This window comes from Trichechus manatus, unplaced genomic scaffold (genome assembly GCF_000243295.1).
Source record: "Trichechus manatus latirostris isolate Lorelei unplaced genomic scaffold, TriManLat1.0 scaffold00174, whole genome shotgun sequence".
In the NCBI taxonomy this organism is placed as follows: Eukaryota; Metazoa; Chordata; class Mammalia; order Sirenia; family Trichechidae; genus Trichechus; species Trichechus manatus.
Window position 1 is genome coordinate 1,545,988 of NW_004444110.1, and position 18,291 is coordinate 1,564,278.

Sequence of the window (18,291 nt, forward strand, 5' to 3'; positions counted from 1 at the left end):
GTAAGGTAGGGGTCATGTCTTATTTTGTTTCTTGTGGATATATTGACTCAGAACCATTGTTTATTATTATGAAAATTTCCCACAGCTTTGCAGAGCCACTTTTGTCTTAAATCAATGCCACATATGTGTGTATCTATTCCAGGACTTTGTTCCATCCCACTGGTCCTCTATAATATGTCTTGATATTCGGGTGAGCTAGTCCTATCATTTTGTCTTTCCTTCTGTGTGTGTCTTGGCCCCTTGGGCTTCCATATAAATTTTAGAATCAGCTTATCAAGTTCCACAAGACTGCCTCCTAAGATTTTTATTGCACTATATTTATAGATCAATAAGGGATGAACTGACATTTTTATAATATTGTCTTCCGGTCTATGCACATAATAGTATTCCTCTATTTATTTAGGTCTTTAATTTCTCTAGTATTCTTTCAAAGTTTTTGCTGTAGAAAACTTATGCTTCTTCATTAGATTTATTCATAGAATTTTTATATTTTAATGCTACTATAGTCCCTTAAAATTGTTCACTTTTCTACTTATAGCTGCTTTGTAAAAATACAATTGTATTTATTTGTATTTGCATACTAACCTTGTATCCAGCAATGTATAAATTATTTGCATTTTCTATGTATGCTTCATGTCATCTGCAAATAGAGGATTTTATTTCTTCCCTTCCAATCTTTTTTTTTTTCTTACCTTATTCACTAGCTAGCACTTCAGTATAATGCTGAATAGGACAAGGCTTACAGAACAAATATTTTCTCATTAAACAGTCAGTATACATATTGCTTTATGACATTAGTTGACAACCCCACAACATGTCAATACGCTCCCTTCTCGGCCTTGGATGACCTTTTTTTTGGTGAAAATGTACATAGCCAAAGATACACCATTTCAAAAATTTCTACATGTACAATTTAGTTACGTCAATTACATTCTTCCAGTTGTGCTGCTATTCTCACTTTAGATGAAGGTTTACAGAATAGTTTCTCATTAAACAGTACACATATTCCCCTATGACAATGGTTAAGAACCCCACTACATGTCAACACTGTCGTTACTCAACCTTGGGTTCCCTATCACCAGCTTTCCTGTCCCCTTCTGCCTTCTAGTCCTTGTCCCTGGACTACTGTGCCTCATTAGTCCCATTCTGTTGTATGGGGCTGTCCAATCCCCGGCTGAACGGTGAACCTCGGGAGTGACTTCACCACTGAGCTAAAAGGGTGTCTGGGGGCCATACTCTCATGGTTTCTCCAGTCTCTGTCAGGTCAGTATATCTGGTCTTTTTTTGTGTGTGTTAGAATTTTGTTCTACATCCTTCTCTAGCTCTGTCCAGAACCCTCTGTTGTGATCCGGGTCAGAGCAGTCAGTGGTGGTAACCAGGCACCATCTAGTTGTACTGGACTCAGTCTGGTGCAGGCCTTGGTAGCTGTGGTCCATTAGTCCTTTGGACTTATATTTTCCTTGTATCCTGTTCCCTTCATTCTCCCTTGCTTCCAAAGGAGTGAGACCAGTGGAGGATCTTAGATGGCTGCTCACAGGCTTTAAAAAAGCCTTTAACATTTTGCCATTAAGATGTTTGCTGTAGGTTTTGGAGATACATTCATGCACTTTACAGAGTAAATTCTCTATTCCTGTAGTATGCTGTCAGTTGTGTAAACAAATCTAGATACATGTGTGTAAGGATTCATAAACTCGTAAAAAAAAAAAAAAGTTGTCTCTGGGGCGAACTGGGGCTTGAATGGCAAAGAGACTTTTATTTGGAACTTTTTGAGCTTGTTCATGTGTATTTTTAAGCGCACTAAACCAGTTGCCATTGAGTAGATTCTGACTCTCGGTGACCCCATGTGTTTCAGAGTAGAACCGCGCACTATAGCATTTGCATTGGCTGTGACGTTTCAGAAAGGTCCCTGGGTGGTGCAAATGGTTTACACTTGACAACTAGCCTAAAGGTTGGCAGTCTGAACCCACCCAGTGGCTCTGTGGTCTGGCAATCTGCTTCCATAAAGATCACAGCCAAGAAAACCTTAGGGTGCAATTTTACTCTGTAATACATGGGGTCACCATGAGTTGGAATTGACTTGATGGTAATGGCTTTGGGGCTTTTTTTGATGTTTTGGAAGTAGATCACCAGGCCTTTCTTCCAAGGTGCCTCTGGGTGGACTTGAACCTCCAATCTTTCAGTTAATAGCCTAGTGGTTAACCATTTACACCACTCAGGGAACTCCTTTAAGTGTATTTGGAAAAAAAAAAAAAAAAAAACCATTACCATTGAGTAGATTCAGGCTCATAGTGATCCTGTAAGACAGAATAGAAACTGTCCCACAGGGTTTCCAAGGAGCAGCTGGTGGATTTGAACTGCTGACCTTTTGGTTAGCAGCCAAGCTCTTAACCACTCTGCCACCAGGGCTCCTTAAGTGTATTACCCACTTAAAAATATCTTTTGACAATTTAAAGGCGAAAATTCTCACACTGAAGCATGTTTAGTAGGTTTTTTTTTTTTTTAATGGACTAGAAAATGTTGGAGCCCTAGCGGCGCAATGGTTAAGAGTTCAGCTGCTAAACACCACGATTAGGAATTAAAAATACTGCGAAAATACTCAAGAATGTCCATGAGCATATGCCATTCTTCCTTCAGGCAAATAAAATCTCTTATGTTGACAAAACAAAAACTTCCAGTCTGCATTTCACTTGGAGCTAAAAATGTGCAAGGCAGGGCCTTTAAAGTTACATTTTCTACAAGCCTTTCCTGCCCAAAGACTATTACTTCAGTTTCAGAAAGTTTGGCTCTCTCATAGAAAAGTAAGTTAAATTACAAGAGAGTCATAGACAGGACAATGACTTAGGAAATGTACACTTAATTATCCTGAAAGTTTTTATCCATAGGGGAGCAGCATGAGTAGTAAGAATACAAGATTTGGAATTGTGTTTTATTATCTATGGGAAATTGAGCAATTTTTAAAACCTCTCTGAACTTTAGTTTTCTCATATTTAAGATGACACTAGTACCATCAGCTTCCGAGGTTGTTATACATTAACTGACACAATATGAAAAATTCCCAGCCCCGGTCCTAGCATAGAGACATTAAATAAGTGCTAACTTTCCCCCTCTTCTAGTCAAACTTAGAGGGAAATATGGACAAGTGCTGCTTTGAATTTTTTTACAACTGTAAGAAAATCAGCAAATAACATAGTTGCCAGTTTTATTTAATACTTTACATACTCCAATAACTGATTAAAAAGCAAATGCTCATCAGGTTTTTTAGAGTTGCATAAACGGAAAATAATAGGAAAAGAAATGGCATGTTTGCCAAATTTATTTGGATGTGGGGCCAAGTTCATGAAACTCAAAAAAAACTTCTAACTCTGGAACTTGAGGTTTTAAAAACAGCAGCTGAAATTAATACTGTTCTTGGATTCACAGTTAAAGGAAGTCATTCCATTTTCTGATTCTTGACGCTACAGACGTAACGATATACTGGCAGAAATATGTCACTTGCCGTGTGGATTAGACATCAAAAGACCAATTTGTACATATAAACTAAAAATTGAAAATGAATACATTCAGATATCAAATTACAGAACTGCATAACAAATACAAATTTGTTAACAATTTTCCGAAAAGAACAAAGAAACAGTATTAATAAAGACTGGTCTTCTTCATCATTCTCAAAAATTCCTCCTCATTTATTTCTCCATCCCCATCACGATCAGCTTCATCAAGCATTTCCTGTAAAACAAAATATAAACATATGAAATCTGTTAAAAAGGAATAATGATATATTCAAATACATACTTAAAACCAAATTTTATTTTAAATGTATTTATGAGCACAGCTAAGGTAAGAATGTAATTATGCTAACTCACATTTGTACAGTTCCATACTACAGAAAAAAAAGCAAAATTTACCTGAAGTTCATCATCGGTTAAATTTTCCCCTAGTTCCTTAGCAACCCTCTTGATATTGCTTAGTGTTATGCTTCCTGTATCATCATCATCAAATAATTTGAAAGCCTTCAATATTTCTTCTTTTTCATCTTTTTCACTCTTTAAAAAAAAAAAAAGAAACAACTAAACGTCATTAGTCTTTTATTTATTTATTCCATCAAGCTAGACCTATTAAATCTTTGTGGCCCAGGAAAGCAACATACCAGGTAAGTGAGCTCAGCTACTGCTCTGATTTTTAACAATTGTTCTAATGCCCTCACATCTGCCCTCAAGATATTTAAGCTCAGGGGTTACTGAAGTGAAAGAGGCACAGGGTGGTAAAGAGACTGTATCTCTTATTAACCCCAGTAGTTCAGATCCATCCCCCAAAATGTAAGTGCCATGAGAATAGGGAGCTTGTTGTCTCATTTAATGCTTTAGCTCCACACTCCCTAAAATAGTGTCTGGCAAAAATAGGCACTCAATAAATGTTGGCTGAATTCCAGCCTTCAAGATTATGGCCCCATTTTTTTTATCCTATCATATATCCTCATTATTTCCTAACAAAAAGCCTCTTCTCCAGACTGGAAAGTCTTCTCATTGCCCCCTGAAAACATACGTTCTCATCTTTAATCTTGCTATTTCTATCTAGCCCGCTCATCATTAAATACCCATTTGCAATCTGTCCTTTATGAAACCTCTGATTGCTCCAGCCCCAAAATGTAGAAGGCTATTGCCTATATTTCTTTGAAAAGCAAAATCACTACTGTACCATTTTCACACTCATTATGGCAAAAAAATCTTCAAAACTAATGGTGCCAGTTCTTCCTTTGTCAATTTCAGCTATCATTTTTTTAATTTCTTCCTTCTTTGGTTCAAATCCTAAAGCCCGCATTGCAATCTGGAATAAGAAACGAATAAATTACGATATTGTTGCCAAGATCTCATTCCTAGCTTGATTATCTATTAACACTAGCTTCTCTCTTTTTTACCATGGACTGGGCATACTCCTAGAAAGTGGGTCAGCAGACCTAGGTTACAGTCCTACTGTGCCACAGGAGAAGGAGCCCAAGTGGCAGAGTGGGTAAGCACTCGGCTTCTAACCGAAAGGTTAATTGTTCAAACCCACCAGCCAATCCATGGGAGAAAGATGTGGCAGTCTGCTTCCGTAAAGATTTACAGCCTTAGAAACCCTATAAGGCAGTTCTACTCTGTCACTGAGTCAGAATCAACTCAACAGCAATGGGTTTGGTACCACAGGGTATGTCACCATCACACCCTGGGCTTTGGCTTATTGGACAAATTTTCCTCATTTATAAAATAGGATTAAAATGCTTCACAATTCCTAGGGCAGGTGTATGTGGTGAGGAGACTTTACATCAAGCTTTCAGAAAACTACTGTTATTTAAAGATTGCCACAAATAAACATGGCTTTTTAAATATTTTAGAATTAGAAATAATTTCAGAACCTTCAATTCTTTCACATCTATGGTGCCAGATCCATCAACATCAAATAAATCAAAGGCCTCTTTAATTTCTTGCTTTTGGGTTTCATTCAATTCAATTTTTGCTGCTCTTTTCTTCCATTGGTCTAAACTCGTGTGGTAGTTGGATGCCTGTAAGAAAAACACATGTGGGTGAAATTTAAACTATGTAACTGGAAAAGCTGCCAGAACTAGACTAAGTGATGTTGAACTAATGAACTCTAATCAGTAAACATATTCAAGTATCCTCTTTCTTATTATTAAATAATGAATTTCAACAATCTCCCCCTTCCCCTTGCTAACATTTGTGTTTTTGTTATTAATGTCTTAATAGAAAGCCTGGTCCTGTTTTTCCACTTAGGTTTTTTCCTTAAAATTAATGCCTATTGAGGGAGAGAAGCAGCAAAAGAAGGCATGCTGGAAAAAGTGGACGGTGTTATGTTGGAATACAACTTGGTATGTACTTGGTACATCTGAAAAGCAGTCATTTAAGGAATATTTACTTTCATATATACCTATAAGTCTTACAATAAAACTTACATATTTTGTAGGATATGCTCGATTGGAACATGGTATCCTTTCCTACCTTCTTCTTATATGCATTCCTATACTGCAGAGACTGAAAAGTGAAAAACTACAATTTTCCAGGTGAAAAACTACTCCAGGGATCTAGATAAGAAATAACTGTTGGATCAGTTATCTGTATTCACCTAACATTTGGAAGATGGAAGCCATCTGCCTGCTGATATTTGCTATTTTCTGCTGGCAAGCAAGGCCAGAGTTGTGGGTTCTTCTGCAGCCTTATTTCAGTATCTTGTTTCGGGCTTTGTGTTAACAAGCAGTGGTGTGGAGGCAACAACTGGACTCTGCATTCCAGTGTACACACCGTCAGTTTAACATGTGTTAAGAGTTGGGTGGCAGCTGCGGATTCTTCCCCCTCTTCCCTCCACCCCACATTTTAAAAAGATTTTATTGTGGTAAAATGCATATAACAAAGAGTTTACCATTTTAATCGTTAAGTATACAATTCAGTGACATTAATTGCATTCACCACTACCTATTTCCAAAAGGTTTCATCACTCCAGAAACTCAATACCCCCTAAGCAATAACTCCCCATTACCGCTTTCCGCCAACCCCTGGTAACCACGAATAAACTTGGACCTCTGTGTACTTGCCTATTCTAGATAATTCACATAAGTAGAGTCACACAATATTTGAGCCTTGGTGACGGACTTCTTTCCCTCAGCATAATGTTTTCAAGGTTCATCCATGTGGTAGCATTGTATCAGGACTTCATCACTCCTTATGGTTGAGTCATATTCCGTTGTATTATGTATTACATTTTATTTATCCATTCATCAGTCCACTCGTTTTTAAGCATCTTATTCTCTGTTTTCAATTCCTTTCTAGCTACAGAGTAGTTTCTATTTCTAACACAGAATCTAAGTGATATGTACTAGACTGTTGAACAGTCTCACTTTTACTATTATGAGCATCCTTAAATGCCCATTTACTTTTGTTGAAGCACTACCAGCACACACACAAAAAAAACAAACTCATTGCCGTCGAGTCAATTCTGTCTCATAGCAACCCTATAGGACAGAGCAGAACGGCCCCACAGGGTTTCCAAGGAGCAGCTGGTGGATTCGAACTGTCGACCTTTTGGTTAGCAGCTGAGCTCTTAACCAGTGCTATCAGCACAGGCATCCATTATTTCAGAAGTCTTAACTCCTCCCTTTTCCTCACCCCACATCCAAATTCCGACCGGTTTATTTTAGACCTGCCTTTTAAAGAGGTTTTGAATCTGCCCTTCCCATTCCATCCTTACTGAAACTACCTTAGTTCTGCTATTTCCTACCTGGATCACTTCAAGTTTCTTAGTCTCTTTGACTCCAGTCTTCAGCCTCCCAGTGCATTCCCTACGTGTTTGCTTTCCTAAAAAGCAACTCTGTGTGTGTTATTCTCTGGCGTACCTTTTTCAATGGTTCTCAATTGCTTCCCAACAAGAATCTACAGTCTTTGGTGGCCTTTGTTCCTTAGGCCAAGAAAGCCCTCTCCCCCATCTTTACCTGGTCAAGAAGTTCACACATCTCCTTCTACCTTCATTTTCTCCAAGGTGCTCCTACAAACGTTCTGTGCTACTCTATCAAAGCACTTTTCACTCTCTATTGTAATGGTCTATTTACTTCTCTTTTTCCCCTACTAGTCTGTGACAGCAGCTACTTGAGAACTGGGCCATTTTCTTTGTCATATCTGAAACCCTACCAAATGAGCACATGCTAGGTCTTCAATAGTGTTTATTGAACAATAATGTTTTAAAAGCTTATTTTCTGATCAAGCTGAACCTTTGTATAATCTATTATGGAGATTCCACTAAATTTTTTTTCTTTCAAGTAACTGTGGCTAAGTCTCACTCTAACTATTCCTACTTTTATTTTTCATTTCTAAATTTAAAAGCTGTAATATATGTGTTACAGGTATTCATTCTCAAGTATGGGAAAAACTTATACTTCACTCTTTCATTTATTCAATATTTATTTGTACCTCGTAGATGCCAGGAACACAATGATATAAAATAAAAATCTTAAATTCTAGAAATGTGAATTATAGTATTGTATGATTTTGAAGTTCTAACAAAATATAAGCTGATTTGATTTAACAATTACATTTTTAGAGATGCAAACAGTTGAGAGAGTTCTGAAACTATTTTATTGGCTTTTGGGTTTTATTTCCTCCACCCGGAAAAGTGAAAAACTTTATATAAATATAGGTCAATTTATTCAGCATTGATAATGGAGTAAATGAAAGCCACTGGTTAGCCAGTACGCTGTTGAAACAGTTGCCTATCACTAGATATTTAAATTATGTTAAGTCAGTTGTTTCTAAGTCTAAAGGAGCACAAACCATATAATCAAGGGTCTTGGAGCCCTGGTACTGCAGTGGTTAAGAACCCGGCTGCTAACCACAAGGTCAGCAGTTTGAATTCATCAGCTGCCCCTTGGAAACCCTATAGAGCAGTTCTATCCTGTTCTACGCAGTCACTATGAGTTGGAATCGACCTGCGGGCAATGGTTGTTTTTTGTTTCGTTTGTTTTGCAGATTATGAAAGCAAAGTGTCCACTGTACGTGATTAGCCCCTCTAGGGGTGCTCAAAAATAATTAAAAGGAGACAGGTCTCCATATCTTTCAACTCAATTTGAAGCTAACATTCTGGGAAATTACTTAAAAAATAAAAATTCTAGACTTCTGAAAGATGAATCCCGGTTCCATTATAAACACAGATGAACTCCAACCAAGGCATGGGCACAATAAGGAGACTGCAAGCGGGGAAATCTGCTTTGCAAGCCCTTTGCAAACAGCTTCAGAGAGCACTAGCCTGGGACAAACCTTTCAAAGAAAAGGACAGGGATCCACGAATGCCACCAGACTGCCTCTCCCAAGCAGAAGCCAGTTAGCCTAAAAAACCTACGAAATGATGGGGAAGATGAAGGGAAAAATTAATTGGAGGACCGCTCTTCTCTGTGGCAACGTGCGGAGACTTTACTAACGACACCAGCGGATCATGAAAAGGGGAAGAATAACGCATTTCATAAGCCAAACAAAATCCCTTCCTTACTCTGAGGAGAAACTTCAGCCCCAGGCCCAGTCCCACCAGGACGTTAGAGATTCGCACTCACCATCTCCCCAACCGACGCACTCGGCCGGGACCAGCGCCGCCTCACCCTCCCGCCGCTCCGCCCAACAGTAATCCTCACAGCTGCAAAGCGGTTGCTAAGGCCGCTCTCACGCGGTTGCTAAGGCCGCTCTCACACGTCTGCTGCGCAGCCCCACCCACCCAAACTGCCCTTACTGATTGACAAACCCTCCATCCAATAGACAAAAAGAAAAGTGTTCTTGGGCCAGCCCCCTCTGCCTACTCTGTACCAATAGCGTGACGCTCCCGGCTTTCCCAAGCGGAACTTTCCTCTCTGGTTTCTTAGCGACCAGGCCCACCGACTCAGCCAGATTGCCCCCTCCCCTCGCACATGCGCAAACTGCGGACGGGGTAGGAGGCCACTTTGCTTGGTCGTTTTGGCGTCTTCCTGGTCTTGGTTCCAGCCAGAACCGACTCAACGTCCTATGGGAGTGGAGAAAAGAGAGAGGTTAGTAGCGAGGTGCTTCCACCTCCACCGACTGCTAAGGCTTGGTGAAGACGTGGGGTGCGGGGGAAGCTCTTGTTTGTCTTTCTGACCTCTTGGAGCTGGGGAAAGGATTAGAATCTCCGGCCTGGTAGGTTTTAGGTGAATTGACCAACCTTGTTTTATCATCTGGCTGGGATTATTTTCTGTGCCCGTAGGCATTATACCTCCACGGTGCCTGGGGCTTGGCTTTTTGCCACTCCTCATCCCTGGTTGGAAACTCTGCTGGTGTACTGGTTAAGTACTACGCCTGCTAACCAAAAGGTTGGAATCCACCAGGCGGTCCTTGGAAACTCTGTGGAGCAGTTCTGCTCTGTCCTGTAGGGTCGCTGTGAGTCGGAATAGACTGCAGGGATTCTGGCAGGGTCCAGTTGACCAGTTGCCAACTAGTGGATTCCGACTCATGGCGCCCCCACGTGTATCAGAGTAGAACTGTCTTCCATAGAGTTCTCAATGGCTTATTTTTTTGGAAGTAGATCACCAGGCCTTCCTAGGCACCTCTGGGTGCACTTGAACCTTTAACCCTTAGGTTGGCAGCTGAGCGAGAGTTTAACCATTTGCACCACCTAAGCACTCCTCTGGAGCCTTGGTGGTATAGTGGTTAAGAGCTCAACTGCTAACCAAAAGGTCGGCAGTTCGAATCCACCAGCCGCTCCTTCGTAACCCTATAGCGCAGTTCTGCTCTGGCCTATAGGGTCTCTATCAGTCGGAATCGACTTGATGGCAACGGGTTAAGGACTCCTGTAAGGAGCCCGGGTGGTGCAGTGTTTAAGTGCTTGGCTAACCGAAAGGTCAGAGGTTCAAACCCGGCAAAGGATCTCACAGGAGAAAAGACATGGCGGTTTGCTCTGGTAAAGATTTCAGCCTAGGAAACCCTATGGGGCAGTTCTACTCTGTCCCATCGGTTCGCTATGAGTCGGAATCAACTGGAGAGCACACAACAACAACGACACAAGGACTCCTCTGGCTAGGTAGGCTTTAAAATTTCTGTATGGGAGGGGCGTGGGGCAGCAATCTAGTTGGAAGGAAGTGGGTATGGGGACAGTTTTTACTCAACTGTGTTGTTATTTGCTGCAGACTCCCCTCTCCCACCAAGGAGATCTGGCCGGTTGTTCAGCCACGTTAAGTGTAGATCCTCACTCTAGAATAGGCCACAGGTAGCGTGATAATCCAGTTGACAGCTGAGGTGCAGATGCCCGTGTAACTGCTGTAAACCAAAGCAAACTCTTATCCAGAGGGTCAGACCTGATGGTTTTGGCCAGTCCTGAACTTGGCGAAAACCCGTCCTATTGCTGTTGAGTCGATTCCAACTCATAGCGACCCTATAGGACAGAGTAGAGCTGCCCCATAGGGTTTCCAAGGAGCGACTGGTGGATTCCAACTGCCAACCTTTTGATTAGCAGCTGTAGCTGCTCCAACCTTGGACAAGGGACCAGCTAAAAGAGTAGGGGACAAGGGCTATGGTAGCGTAGAGCCCTGAGTTCCTGGTAGGAATGAAAGAGGTGATAGCCTCTTAAAACTTGTAACAGACACGTCAGGACCTTTTATGTCTGCTGCAGTGCCTTCTCTGGAGTCCTGGGGGCAGCAGTGGTTAAGAGTTGGGCTGCTAACCAAAAGGTCAGCAATGCCTTCTGTAGAGTAAATATCATACCCAAAACCCATTGCTGTCCAGTCGATTCCTACTCATAGCAACCGTATAGGACAGTAGAACTGCCCCATAGGGTTTCCAAGGAGCGCCTGGTGGATTCGAACTGCCAACCTTTTGGTTAGCAGCCGTAGCTCTTAAGTACTGTGCCACCCTTATATTTACTGAAAATCATACTGGATTCTCCAACAGTGGGTTCAGGAAGAGTATTAAGTTCTGCCTGGTCTTTTGCTTTATCTCACTTACTTCTTTGAAGTTGGAGCAAGAAAAATGTGCAAAGTACATTCTTGAAGCAGTTTCCCCAGTCACTTTTCATGGTTTAGTAACTAGAAACATGGCATGTTTTCATTCTTTATATTCCTGTAAAACCAAACTACTTGTGTTACCCCATTACATGGTGTTTTTTCGCATGTATTTGCATTTACTATCACCCCTTCAATTTGCTGACTCTTTCAAGTTGTTCTTCAAGACTCACCTCAAGGATTGCCTTCTTCTGGAAACATACTGCCTGCATTATCCACTTCCCCTTTTATAATAAGTGCTTGTGATGGTGAATATTATGTGTCCGCTTGGCTAGGCCATGATTCTCAGTGGTTTGGCAGGCTTTATGTAATCATGTGATCTGATGTGAGCAGCCAGTTAGTCAGAAGGAGAGTTTCCTTGGGGATGTGGTCTGCATCCAGTGTATATATGGATGTTCTGGCAAAGCTTGCTCTCTCTTTCTGATCCTCCTTGCATCATGTCATCCTCTGACCTCTGGTTCTTGGAACATGAGAAGCCTTCAGCCTGCCACCTGACCTGCAGATTTTGGGTTTGTCAGCTCCTGTAACCACGTGAGTCAGGAGAAGTCTCCAGCCTGTCACCTGACCCACAGATTTGGGACTTGCCAGCCTCCACAATTGCATAAGCCATTTCCTTGAAGTAAATCTATATACGTTTATATGTGCACTTAACTGGTTTTGCTCCTTTAGAGAACCCAGCCTGAGACAGTGCTCCTCCTCTATGCCCCCATACCTTTATCATTAATATCATTATAATACTGTATCATGGCACGACCACATTTAGTAGAAATTGTGTATTCCAGAAGCTCCTTAAAAGTCAGGAACTATAGTTTATTTTTCTTTCTGTATGGCATTTTTAACCATAAAGTACACTAAAGTTCCAAGTTTTTATTGTTTTTGCAGAAGATGATTCATGGTGATGGCTTGCAGGGTCATAAACAACAGAAGACACGTGGGACTTCAGCAGCTTTTGTCATTTGCAGAAACAGGAAGAACTTTCCTTGGCCCAGTAAAATCATCCAAATTTATTATAGATGAAGAGTCTCATGAAAGTGTGTTAATCAGTTCACCAGTAAGGCTTCTTGAAAGTTTGGATTTAACTAGTGCAGTGGGACAGCTTCTCAATGAAGCAGTTCAAGCACACAATGACACATATGGAACTGGAACCAATACTCTTTTGTTTTTTGTTGGTGCATGGAGCAGTGCTGTTGAAGAATGTCTTCATCTGGGTGTCCCGATTCCAGTAATAGTATCAGTAATGTCAGAAGGCTTGAACTCTTGCAGTGAAGAGGTGGTTTCCCTTCAAGTACCTATCCATAATCTATTTGACCATGTAGACAACACAAATACATTTTCTGGTTTTGAAACACCAAGTGTCAATTTGTGCCCTTTTCTACAGATCCCTTCAGATACTGGTTTGATACAGAAGGACCATGAACTCAAAGATGTCTCTCAATCAATGACCATTTACAGTCTCTCTGGGAGACCTGTTAAATCATGTAAACTCTTCAGACTTCAGGCTAAGGTTGAAGCAAATAAAGACGCATCACAAACTCTGCAAACTCTGATTAACAGTCGGCTTGCAGATACCAGCTGCAGAAAGTCAATACTAACCCACAGTAGGCATTTTAATAGCACAGATAATAATCATTGGGTAAGCAAACCAGATGGACTAGAACAACCTAGTGCAGCTACTTCCAAAACTTACAGTTGTAATGATTTGGTAGAGTTGGCAGTGGGTTTGAGTCACGGTGATCACAGCAGCATGAAATTAGTAGAAGCAGCAGTACGGCTGCAGTATCAAAATGCGTGTATGCAACAAGGTAGCTGTTCCCTGCCGTTCATGTTTGACGTTTCAAGAATCTTCACTTGCTGTTTGCCAGGTTTACCTGAAACTTCTACTTGTGTCTGTCCAGGATATATCACTCTTGCATCAATATCTAGTACTGCTCTGATCAAGGAATTGAAGGATCAGCCTGTCCGGGTAGTTCTCGTTCAAGGTGACCTTACAGAGAATTATCGCCACCTGGGATTTAATAAGTCTACAAATATTAAAACAGTGTTGGAAAGTATGAAGGTTAACCAAGACAGCACAGAAGAACTGTGGGCACATCATGTGTTACAGATATTAACTCAGTTCAATGTGCACCTTGTCCTGGCACGAGGAAATGTATCTGACCACTTAAATGAAAAATGCGTGTATAGTAAACGTTTAGTAATTGGGTCAGTGAATGGCAGTGTGATGCAGGCTTTTGCAGAGGCTACCGGAGCAGTACAGGTGGCCTACATTACACAAGTGAATGAAGACTGCGTGGGCAATGGGGTCTATGTGACCTTCTGGAGAAGTGTTTCCGTAGATGTTGTAGATAAGAAAAACAGAATGGCAATCTTGTTAAAGACAGAAGGCATTAATTTGGTTACAGCAGTGTTCACTGGCCCAGTCACTGCACAGATGCAAACCAAAGAAGACAGGTTCTGGACTTGTGCCTCTCGTCTGTATTATGCTCTAAAAGAGCAAAAGGTCTTCATTGGAGGCGGTGCAGTTGAATTTTTGTGTCTTAGCCATCTTCAAATTATTGAAGAGCAATCTCTGAAAAAAGGAAACCAAGCCTATTCAGGATGGCTTCATAATAGTTCCTCTTGGCTGGCTTCATCTCTAGCACTATACAGGCCAACTGTGCTTAAATGCTTAGCAAATGGATGGCACAAATACCTTTCAACTCTCATGTATAACACTGCCAGTTACTCATCAGAATTTGAAGCCAGCACATTCATTCAACATCATCTACGAAATGCTATAGACTCTGGCTCTCCTTCATCTTACATCTTGAGTGAATATAGTGAACTGAATAGTGGAGTTTTTAATTCAGGCATTTCAAATAAATTGGAGCAGATTCCAAGAGTTTATGACATTGTTACACCAAAGATTGAGGCGTGGCGCCGAGCATTGGATTTGGTACTGTTAGTACTTCAGACAGACAGTGAAATTGTCACAGGACACGGACACATGCAGATAAATTCAAAGGAATCAGAGGGCTTTTTATTTTTGTAGTTCTATTGACTAAATCCTTGAAAAATAGTCGTTTGTAATATGCTAATAATAAATTTAACAGTAGCTTAGTTATAGTACCCAAAGTGTTAAATTACCAGTAAGAGAATAATTTGTGTGTCAATAACTGTAGTGACTGAGATTTTACCCTACTTACAAACCAGCAAGTTTGCCTGTTAACTGTTTCATAGAATGCTACAGAAGACATGAGACAAAGGAATTTATTATTCATAGCAAAAGGAGCAGCCATAACTTCATATTGGTTTGTGTCAGTTCCCCATTACCTTAGGTTCTATGGGGCAATGAAAAGGGCCAATGATTGGAAGCCTGCACACACAGTGAGTTGTATTACAGAAGAGGAACGCTGAGCTTGGGAGTTGTTGCCTCATGTCTCACCTTATGCCTCAACACTGATCACTGCGCGCATAACCCTGAGACATGAACTGGGTAAAATTCAGTCAGGGCCTTGCATTCTTGGCATACCCAAAAGTATAGGGATGCTCAGAGCCTATGGTGATAGCCTCTTCCAACAATCCATCCCTCAGGCTGACGTTTTCTTGGTCAAACTTGAATTTTCAAATGAATATGCCACGCTGTCAGCCACTATGATTAATCCGATCAATAGAGGTGGTTTGGTCACTACCAGATCCATTCAGTTGGTCTCATTATTTAAGGCAGCCATCAACAGGACTCTGAGCAGCACGATGAAGCCAATCCAGTATTGTTCTGCAGTTGTGTTCCCCCGGGGTCCAGGATTCAGTCAACTATGATTAAGTCCCAAGGGGGAGCAAATAGGTTTTTTTAATTAGGCACCCAGGATGTAGTCTAAGGCCAATTTATTTTCCATTATGACTTGTGCAAGGGAGCTTTGACCTGCTGATCTTTGTCATTGCCAATAATTACAGGGGGGCAATAGATAGGCCAAAAAGCAACCACCATCCCCAGTGGAGAGACATTCCATGCTCCATTTTCTCCACATACAAGCACCATAACCTGAAGGAACCCAGGTCATCCTTGTTCAGCCTGATTTAGGTCACCATTGTATAAGTTTGATTAAGTTACATGGGTACTATCACTGAGTAGTTACAGCCTCGGTTGCCATACATGGCATAATCCGAGACCATTCAGACACTAAGAAGTAGATGATCAGATTGAGACAAGGTTGTGCTGGTCCATGTGATTGTACATGCTCTCATCTGGGAGCTGCCATTAATAACATCATGCACTGTTTCCATTACTCAAAGAGTCTTAATAAGGTGTAGTACCTCCTTTTTGGTTGTGGGGGACCAAAGAGACAGTAGTTGTTTATTTGACTGCCAGTGGGATTGAGTGCTGTAAATCTGTCCAAAACAGTCTTAAGAAACTTTACTTGGCAAGCAGTGCCCTGAATTTGGGGGGGGGGGCGGTTATCAGCCATCCCTGCTGGTGGAGGTGTGATAACAGCACAGTCAAGGCTATTGAGACTGAAACTTCTGACTCGTCAACCACCCGTTCATTATCTGTATACTGAAAACTTTAGGCATGAGAGAGTAGAGCACTTACACTACATCCTCAGCCATCCACTGGTAGCAGATGGCAGGGAGTTTGGCTGATTTTTCAATGTGTAGTAATGTCCTGAATGGGAGAATCTCCTCTGACACTTTATGAGCATTTACAGTACAAACACATAACACATCAATACCAGTTAAATATTTTAATATCAATAGTCAATGACTTGGCCCAGAGGGGCCCACCCACAGAGTCATCTTTTTCTTCACTGCAAGTTTTGTTCCAACCCTGTCTGTTGAATTTAGTCACTTTTCCCCCTATGGGAACAAGAAGTTTAACACCTGCACATTAAGGGATAAAACAGCTCCCAGGAAATTATGGTATCTCCCTGGCTGGGAGCTCAGAAAGGAGCAGAGGGTTGAGGGAGGCATTCAGAGAGATTTTGTTTCTCTTTTGGTTCTCCAAGGTTGGTGCCTGCTCCGCGATGCTCTTCCCAGTGTCTAGAGAGCACCTAGGTTTGGGATCTTTGTTTTTGTCACCCCACATACACGACTGCAACTCCTCAGTGCCCCCCAGTCCTCAGTGTCTTTGGTCACCCCTGTGCCCATTATGCCCTTCCCCGTGGACTGGGTAGGATGGTAACTTGGACACCAGTATCTAACAGCTATTAAAATCTTAGTCACTTTCTTCCCCAAAGTTCCCCAGCACACTCTTCTTTTTCCTTGAAGTAGCTAAAGCCAGAGTAGAGGGGGAGGGAGGCATCAAGGGTGTGGAAGGACAGAGCTGTTCCATGCCAGTAGCAAGGTTTCACATTTTTGGTTTTGAGCAGCTGCCCACTTGGGCTCAACAAACTTCTATTTTCAGTCTACCATTGCCTGCACTAATTGTTTCAGCTTTTGGGACCCCATGACTCAGCAGCCACAGCCAAATTTCTCTTGTCTAGGGTCCTGGGGCTTGCTCCCACATTGTCATGATAACATCCTTCCTCCTCCCACCCAGAGGTGAGTGAGCAATGAAAAGCACTATTTGGATGGCTTGTTTTAATCCAACCTCTGACTGCTTAGGAAACCCTGGTGGCCTAGTGGTTAAGTACTGCAGCTGCTAACAAAAAGGTCAGCAGTTCCTTGGAAACTCTATGGGGCAGTTCTACTCTATCCTATAGGGTTGCTGTGAGTCGGAATCGACTTGATGGCAATGGGTCTTTTTTTTTTTTTTTTTTTTTTGTTTCTGACTTCTTAGCTTCTAAACATTAACAAGTTGGGTGGGGGTGGGGGCTTATCCCCTCCCCCTTTCCCAAGACTTGGGCAAGAGCATTTACTTCTAGATTCCAGGGAGTCTTTTCATATCTCCTAACCCACCCCATGGGAGCCTTCATCTTTTCCAGAAAAGATTGGCTATGTCAGCATCTTCTACTCATTGGCAGAACTGTCAAGAACCGTGCAGGGTCTGAGATTTTGCCCTACGTACAGTTGGTCTGTTTCAGTTTCATAGGATGCTGGCAGAAGACATGAAACTCCTGGGTCAGAGACAAAGGACTTAATAGTAGCCAGAGCTTCATGTTGGCTTGTGTCAGTTCCCTGTGCTTCCCAAGTCCCACTAGGGCAACACAAAGAGCCCCTGATAGATGCCTACACACACAGTGGGTTGTGTTATAAGAGAGGAACACTAAGCTTGGGAGAATCACCACTTTTATAGTAAGCAGAAGCAAGGTCGTTCTTTGTCCAGGGGGAGACATTACATCATCCAGAAGGGTTGCTCACTGCAGACACAGCCCTGAGAAATGGCCTGGATAACGAGCAGTCAGTATCCAACAAGAACATGGAGGGATGCTCAGGGACCATGGTGGACTCAACTGCCTCTCCCAGCAAAGTCTGTCTTTTACGCTACTTACACATAAATTGAACATTATAAGGACTGCAATTACGTGTGTGGTTTTTGGAATTGAATATTTGGAGAGCTACGGGAAAATAGTGAATAATAGTAGTAACTAAGTTATTGATTACCGACCCAGTTCCAGGCACTATTCTAAATTCATTACATATAGTATCTCAGTCATTGTAAGTTCCATTTTCCTCATCTGCAAATCTTGCCCAAGGTTTCACAGCTAAGGAACTTTGAACCAAGATTTTATCTGGCTCCAAAGTCTGTATTTCTAAGCATTAATTACGGTATGAAACTTTTTTCTGTAATGTAACAATAACAGCAACAACAACCAAAAAAAAAAGAAAAAGAGAATGTAGGT

General features: G+C 41.5%; 2 protein-coding genes across 4 annotated transcripts in view; one reads left to right on the forward strand and one right to left on the reverse strand.

The window, feature by feature from the left end:
* BBS12 (Bardet-Biedl syndrome 12) overlaps positions 1 to 14,905 on the forward strand; it is a 31,140-nt gene extending 16,235 nt beyond the window's left edge. The window contains exons 1-2 of one of the 3 annotated variants that reach the window (XM_004386853.2): positions 9,442 to 9,550; positions 12,416 to 14,905. In XM_004386853.2, the coding sequence (XP_004386910.1) occupies positions 12,426 to 14,564 (2,139 nt within the window). In that variant the 5' untranslated portion in view covers positions 9,442 to 9,550; positions 12,416 to 12,425 and the 3' untranslated portion in view covers positions 14,565 to 14,905. Of the gene's footprint in view, positions 1 to 9,441; positions 9,551 to 10,460; positions 10,558 to 12,415 lie in introns of those variants that run through there. The other 2 variants (XM_023741153.1, XM_023741152.1) reach the window with 2 other exon arrangements.
* On the reverse strand, positions 3,637 to 9,165 carry LOC101342196 (centrin-4). The gene is made up of 5 exons (XM_023741154.1): positions 9,086 to 9,165; positions 5,393 to 5,539; positions 4,696 to 4,824; positions 3,906 to 4,043; positions 3,637 to 3,726 (listed from the first exon to the last, which is right to left on the reverse strand). The coding sequence occupies exons 1-5, from the start codon at positions 9,086 to 9,088 to the stop codon at positions 3,637 to 3,639; spliced, it is 507 nt and encodes a 168-aa protein (XP_023596922.1). The 5' UTR covers positions 9,089 to 9,165.
* Positions 14,906 to 18,291: the final 3,386 nt, after the last annotated feature.